At 36.7% G+C, this 8124-nt stretch overlaps 1 protein-coding gene across 2 annotated transcripts in view; it reads right to left on the reverse strand.

The window, feature by feature from the left end:
* Positions 1 to 7127, reverse strand: part of LOC105335120 (solute carrier family 12 member 1) — a 22126-nt gene extending 14999 nt beyond the window's left edge. For both annotated transcript variants that reach the window (XM_066088142.1, XM_011438871.4), the window contains exons 1-4: positions 6594 to 7127; positions 4762 to 4884; positions 480 to 651; positions 232 to 371 (exon numbers count right to left, since the gene is read on the reverse strand). In XM_066088142.1, coding sequence (XP_065944214.1) covers positions 232 to 371; positions 480 to 651; positions 4762 to 4884; positions 6594 to 7118 — 960 coding nt within the window. In that variant the 5' untranslated portion in view covers positions 7119 to 7127. The remainder of the gene's footprint in view (positions 1 to 231; positions 372 to 479; positions 652 to 4761; positions 4885 to 6593) is intronic.
* Positions 7128 to 8124: the final 997 nt, after the last annotated feature.

The raw sequence follows: 8124 nt of genomic DNA on the forward strand, positions 1-8124 counted from the left end.
CCTTGGTCATAAAACATTGTCAAATGGAGTGTAAAATGTTATGTATATATTTACATTATTGTGTATCAAGAGAATAAATAAATGTATACAGGAAGCAAATAGTATGTGTATTCATATCTGAGGTTTAGTGTTCTGCAACAAACCCTTCACTTCTATCGCAGTGATAGGATACAACTGATTTTCCACATTATTAACGATTTTCACAAGGCCATAACAACAGAAAAAAAGTACCTTAAGAATGTCTCGAACTGTTTCCGCAAAGCCAACCACATACATGGCTACTGCTACCGCATTTGCGACGGAGAAAATCAGACCAATAGCACCACCAAATTCCGGCCCAAGACTCCGCGAGATCATGTAATAAGCTCCACCTAAATAAAACAAAATATTATTTCACAATATAAAGCAAGAGCAAGATTAATTTATAATTATAAGTTATTGAATTTGCGGCTTATCCTGGCTATCGAGTGCAGACTTACCTCCCTTGACCTCCCCGTTGGTACAGATGGCAGACATAGATATAGAGGTGATCACAGTAACCACTGTGGCCAGGAGGACGATGAGGGTTGAGAGTCCGATCCCCGCCTGACCCACCACCCACGAAAGACGCATAAACAGCATCACCCCCCAGATGTTTAACAGACATCGTACCTACAACAAAATCAAAAGTCTGTATGTATTGGCAGGCTTCTGTGTCATCTTAGGATGTATGAAATACAAAGAAATTTCTAAAAGATAAAAAAGGTTAAAGTAACACTTTAATTCTCTTTTGCAAATGGGATAGATTATACCTTTTAACTAAGGAGAATTTATCACAATATATGGTTTAATTATAACTGCTATAAAAAAAAATTGTAGGTGTGGAGACCGCATTCATAAGAAATATAAATAATTTATCCAATCTTTATTTTCAGTGAATAGAGTGACTTCCACTTTAGAATGTTAACAACAAGAAGAATGGAAAGTTACCACCCAATAAAAAAATGAATGGAACTTGCTGTCTTTGTGTGTTTTGTGATGTTTTTACCATTTTATTATGGCTAATATAAACAAAATGGAGTGATCTCTTCCTGTTGGTACAGCCCAGCTACTTCCTATCTTGTTACTGCAAGCAGTCACCTTACACTACAAAGGATCAATGACCTAGACTACACACCAGACCCCAGTCTGTTAATTTGATGGTTAAGTAACCACATGAAAGGAAGCCCTGAACCCTTCAACAGCCACAAAAAGAAGCAGGCTATGCACTACTGGTGGCCATTTCCTACAGACTTAGAGACATTATTTTCTCCACTGATCAAGGGTGACTGCTGTACACAGCTTCATCTTGTCTGTTTGGAGTTTATTTCTCTCAACACTCTCGTATCATGGTCATACACTGTGTACATGAATAATACATGGGGGATCATTCAAATGAATTGAAAAGGGGGGAGTATGAATTCTTCACCTTCTAACTCACCTGTGTTAAAATTCACGATATTACTAGTTTTGAAACATAATCAAGATCAAGTGCTTGATGTGTGAAAATTATGCGATTGTAAAATTTTATTGATTTGTGATATTGTATAATTTTTACCCGTGAATATTGAAATTCATGACAAAAATTCCACTGAAATTCTTACTCTCCTTAAAACTTGACATGACAATACCTTCTTGAAACCTCATGACAAAGTGACACAACCTGAGCTGAACTTTCAGCTGTTTACAGCTTGATCGGGTCATTATACACGACATTAGCCCACAATTAAAACATTGTTTGTTACCCATCTCCCTACCAAATGACAGAAAAATTACTCAAGCTCAAAGATACTTTTTACTTACAATCTAAGCTTGATTTCCGGGTTTCTAGAAATCCACTTGTTTGCAGATCATCTTTATTTAAATTTTTTAAACAAAATTGAGAAAAAAATCATTTTATTCTATTGAGAAAATAATGAAACTAAGTCTTGAATTACTAGTCATTAGTTCTACAGAAGTTGTTTTTCAAACTCTACAACATTTGATGGCATTATCAGATGGTTGTCTGACATCCAGTACTTTACAACTTGAGTGATAGAGCTATATCAGTATTCACTAAGACATATAGATACCTTATAATGAGCTAACCAATGTCAGTTACAGAATTTCTTACTGAGGGGAGGGCTTACAAGGAAACTTCAGGGAGTAATATGTTATTGTTAGAGTTCACAGGCTGAGTAATCCCACTTGTATTAAACATGCTGTTAGTATTTTTTTTTAAAGTTCCATGGTTTAAAGATTATTTTGTAAGGTGTGACAATCAATAGATCCATTACATCAATTAAATACACAATGCCTTGAGGAAAATTCAATAACAAATTATAAGTCTGTATAAGTACATAACGATATTCCTCCTTGACCCTCAGCCAATAGGAAGTTAAACTTATATACTAAATAGTTATGTCAATATTCTCAAACATCCTATAATTGTAAACATTATGTGAGCAGAAAGTCATGTTTCTTGTTTACTAAACACATACGGGCCAAAAAACAAGCTACCTTCTGAAAGCAGAAATGCAAATTGTATGTTATCTATCAAACACAGTCTTTTCTTTCTGTAATGACACTTCAACAAAGAGCTTGCTGAGAAATCAATTTCAATTTATCATCTGACATATTCTGTAGCAATACAGCCTAATTGATTAATAATCAATTGATCTATTTCCTGCAAGGAATCTGCCAAGGTTGTCCTCACACTAGCTGGTCTCCAATAAATACTGAATTTAACTTGGACCTGGCCCTATCCATCAAGTTACTCCTCGAGGGCTCTCATACAGTACTGCCTCTGAGATTCATTGCTGGGCTACAGGAATGTATTATTGGTTTATTGGGTTTACAAGTCATTCGTGTATTGCTGCATTTTAAGGGTTTTTATTATTCCATTATCTATCAAATATTTTCTAATTAGCTAGGTTATGCACTGAATAAAACTTGCTTCATCAAGAGACTGGATTCCCTGCTAATCAAAGAACCAACAGCTCTAATTCTTTCTGTATTAAACAGCTTTCAGGAAGTTTACCCTGATCAGCTTTTAGAGTGGAACAAGGTCATCAAAGACTCATTATCTCCGGAAGTCACTCTATTCCGAGTGACCTTGACCTCAAAGGAAGGATTACTGGGTACAATTTCTACACTACTTAAACCTTTAACCAGCTACTACATTTTCGAAAGAATGTTAATTGTCACAGCTGCGCAGTTCTATTCTAACGTAGCAAAACAGTTTGTAGCCTCCAGAACAATCACTTTTTATTCCAAAGAACCTTTGTCTCTCTATGAAACACTTTTATCATTTTTTGCACTAGGATTGTGGCTAGGCGTGTTAGAGGGTTTTGCATATTTACAGCATCAGTTATCAGTTTTATGGGGTAGTAATGACTGTACAAGGCCTGATTATCTTCACCAAATAACAATCACTAAGGTGCTTATTGTTCTGATGCAGCAACAAGTCATATTCTATCTGTAAAACGCACTCTTAATCAGATTACCGATAAGAGAGAAACAGACACTTTCTTTTCCGAGGTTGGACGATGAGAGTTTTAATAAAAGAGATGTCTGCGTAAATTTTAAGTCTTTATTTTTTAAAGTTCACATTATAAGAGACAGCTTGTATTCGAGGTCAAAGTTAGAAATACACCCAGATATAATCGGGTCTTACTGGTTAAAACCGATTGTGGTGTCAAAGTACCACTATGAGAAGGAATGCCATGCATGGGGGGGTACACGCAATTATATATGTTTAGTATGAAAGAAGAGTAGAAGCTTGTCAATATGATGTACAGGTGATGGCCCTGCAGTTCCTTTCATGTGTTTTGCACTGATGCACACTCTTGTAAGATACAAACTTATATTTTCAAAAACTAAATTGCAATTTTGAAAACTCTAATGACAAGATCTTGGGAAACTTAAAGGAAATAAATGCTTTCTAGAATAAATAGGTTACGAGAGGGGAATCTAAAAGGAGTGTCTTCTGGTCACCCCATATGAGTAATCTCCACCCCCTCCCCCCTCTTCACCACTTTTAATTTAATTACTTGGGCTAGGTACACTCCAGATGAGTAAACCCCACCCTTCAATACTTGGGCTAGGTACACTCAGGATGAGTAATCCCCCCCTCCCATCTTTCATTACTTGGGCTTGGTACACTCCAGATGAGACCCCCCCCCCCCTTTACTACTTGGGGTAGGTACACTCCGGATAAGTAATCCCCCCCCCCCTTTACTATTTGGGCTAGTTACACTCCAGATGAGTAAACGCCACCCTTCATTACTTGGGCTAGGTACACTCCGGATGAGTAATCCCCCCCTCCCACCTTTCATTACTTGGGCTAGGTATACACTCCAGATGAGAACCCCCCTTTACTACTTGGGCTAGGTACAAGGTACACTCCCGATGAGTAATCCCCCCCCTTTACTACTTGGGCTAGGTACACTCCAGATGAGTAAACCCCACCCTTCATTACTTGGGCTAGGTACACTCCGGATGAGTAATCCCCCCCTCCCTTTACTACTTGGGCTAGGTATACTTCGGAGGAGAAATCCCCCCCCCCCCCCCTTTCATTACTTGGGCTAAGTATTCTCCAGATGAGTATTTCCCCCTCCCCCCTTTCATTACTTGGGCTAGGTACACTCGGATGAGTACAGGTAATCCCTCCCCCCTTTACTACTTGGGCTAGGTACACCCCGGATGAGTAATTCCCCCCCCCCCCCCCCCCCACCTTTCATTACTTGGGCTAGGTATACCAACCAGTACTCCTTTGATCCATCCAAACTTGATCGCACTACTAGCTTTGTTGGCGTTATCTTCCACCAGGTTCTCCTCGGACGTCAGAAGTGGCTCCCTCTGTTTGGCTCGAATTAATTCCTCCTCCTGCAATAGACACAAACATTCTTGAATGCCATCTTAGAACAGAATATATTTTGATTGTTTTCCATATAGTGTCAATTGTTCATAATAATATTTCAATCATTGTGAAATCATGATCTCATGTCTATGGATTGCCAACCCTAACAGTAATATAACCATATCAGAACATTTGTTGTCTAATCATAACATATTGGATATATAAACTACTGAGGAAGTATTAAGTGTGCACTTTCAACATATTTTGGGAATGTAATAATAGTACTAAATATTTAAAGTTATCGGGTCCTTTAATAAAGCAGATGACAACAGCAATGACCTTAGTACCCCCCCCCCCCCCCCCCCCCCCGCCCACTTACAACTTATCTCACTACTTGACAAAATGGTACACTAGTATCAGCAGGAGAGAACCACACTATACTAGACATGTTTTGTTTCTACAAGAAAACAGATATTGCTTGGTTGTTTCTTTATCTCTGTTTGTCCTCAGATACATTGTTTCTCTCCTGTTAGCTTTCATCCTTATCATAGTCACCTGGTTTCTGGACAAGCTAATATACACTTGTAACATGTTATCAGTCTACCCTACGGAATACAGAATCAATTTGTCTTCCATATATAATTAACCTTTCTATAATAACCAAATTTTACCTTTTTACACACTTTGTCAGAATAATTGCTAAATCTAAGTCAAATATCAAAAGTCAATTAAAACCATGAAAACTCCAAGACAAGCAGTATATAGTAAGGGTATGTTAATTTGTACCTTTGTGGAATATACAAACTTAAAAAACATACTGTAGCTACAGTTTCAGAAACAATTTCAACATTTTCAAGTTTAAAATAAGAATATAATTTTGACATTGTTAATTCTAGCTCGTTGTAATAATGTACATATTTAATCAGGTAAAAAAAAACAACCCACAGGTAGATCGGCATTTGACTTGCCCTTGTTTTTAATCTTTTTGACAATTCTGCAAGATGAATGAACGTATGCGATTTGCCTGCAATTCTTCTTGAATTAAATAATATATATAATTTCCAAGGTAATAAAAAAAGATGAAATGATTAAATATACAATGCACAGACACATATTGTAATTGATCGGGACTGCTGGCAAGACTGAAAGGCTTTTGCATGATTAGGAAAACTATTTCCATAAGCTCCATCTTTTGATTATACAGAATAAAGATTACTTGGCAAAGAAGCAACAAAGTAGCATATGGATGCTTTTGTAAGAACATGTAATTGTGTGCACAGCATGTTAAGATTACTTGGTCAACTGACTTAACCCCTTTTACTTTTGAATTATTAATGGACTTTCATTTTATCTTAATATGACAAAAAAAATGAACTTGCTCCTTTTATTGCTAAATTTCTGGGTTTTTTTTTGTTAAATTTCTTGTTGAGAGATAAATGGCCCTGTCATTCCCTTTCAGTCTTTGGCAGTTGCAGGTACATACCAATTTAAAAAACTCATTAAAAATTTATAGTCTGTGGAAATCCCTGAGGCATTTCGTTTCTAAGTTTACATAATCAAGGATATGATGGATCGAATAAACATTGAGCACTGATTCTCCGGATATAATACCGGACATGAATGGACCGCTGATACACCGTGCATTTTGTATGGTGCCGTATTTTGTACAGACGTGACCAAGAAAACAAATCAATATATCGTAAAATCCAATTAGCATTTATAACAGTCAAATTACCTTCTCTTCGTGTAGTTCGGCAAGAGTTGGTCTTGATTTTAAAGCAGCGGTTGCTGAAAGTAAATTTCTGTAGTGATCCACATGGGGAATAGCTTCCACAGTATTCTTTCCAAATGTTTTCATGTGCGTCTCGCACGAATTATTATATCCATACGTGTCATTTGGACTGACAGTTCCTGCGAAAAATTGGACTGAGTCGTACGGAGATTTTGGAGATTGAGGAGATTCTGGAATTTGAAAATCCAATTGTTTAGCTGGTTTTCCTGATGCCGGTGTCGGCTTCGGCTCTTCTGAAAGCGGCTGTTCGGAATCTTCCGTCTTTTTCTCATCATTCACTCTAGCCACATGGAATCGTGAAGTCGACTGTGTGGTAGACATGCCTCTTGCAGTGTTGTCTAAATCCAACTCCTGCTTTGATCTGTTACCCTTTTTCTTAGAAGATACTTCATTTATATTGTTTCCATTCGACTGGCACGTCTCATGTACGTCCGCCATTTTTTTCAACAACGTGACGTCATGAGTCATGCATGAATATGCAAAGTTTCCGTATATTAGCCACGCCTCAAATTATTGAATATAACCAAGAAAAACATGAGAAATCTATTTGACACGTGGGTAAAATGTCTCTTGAAATAGTACAATTACAAATTCTTTTGCAAGTATTGTCTGAAACATACAAATATCATTAAACAAACATTTAATGCAAAATAAGATCGGTTATAATAATGAACGCGGCGGCCCCGAACAGAACTATCCTACATATAAACAAATCCACGTGCGTTTGTGATGTGTGTGTGTGTGAGAGAGAGAGAGAGAGAGAGAGAGAGAGAGAGAGAGAGAGAGCAAATAAGGGGGAAAATCAAAACAAAGCAATCACACTATTTGAATAAATGTCTATTATTTCATGTAAGGATAAGAAATAGAGGCGATTGTATGTGAATTTATCAATTTTCATATTAGTGCACAAACTAAAAAAAATGAAAATTTTAACAAATCTTTAATTTATGCGTTTGTGTAAAAAAAAATCTTTATATTTCAAAAATTCCTATGTGTATTAAGATTGGCAATTAACAAGTCAAATGAGACGTTTATTGAACATGATTGTAAGTACGTATATATCAGGGATTCTATTGCCCACTTGTAGATTTATAGCTTATTTATCTGGGTTTTTTTTTTCAAGTTTGCTTAACAGCTTAACAAAAACTTATATGTCAGATCATAAAGGTTATTTTGAAATGTTTAATAAACTAAAAACAATATAAGATATTGAAAAATCATTCGCAGTGAACATATTAGATTTCAAACATTAAGACAGTGATTATTTTGGTTTATGCACGTCCAAGATATTTCTAATGATATGATAGAGACAGCGAATGCGGTTATCATGACAAACGATTGAAAGCAAAACAATAAAGGAGATAATTCCAGATCGATGCACTGATTGACAGAGGGCGACAAATCTGCTAAAAATTCAATCATATACAGCGTACACGCGGAAATTTACCTGATCTCAAGGCCAGCTCCAACAGCC

Source organism: Magallana gigas, chromosome 6 (genome assembly GCF_963853765.1).
Source record: "Magallana gigas chromosome 6, xbMagGiga1.1, whole genome shotgun sequence".
Taxonomy (NCBI): domain Eukaryota; kingdom Metazoa; phylum Mollusca; class Bivalvia; order Ostreida; family Ostreidae; genus Magallana; species Magallana gigas.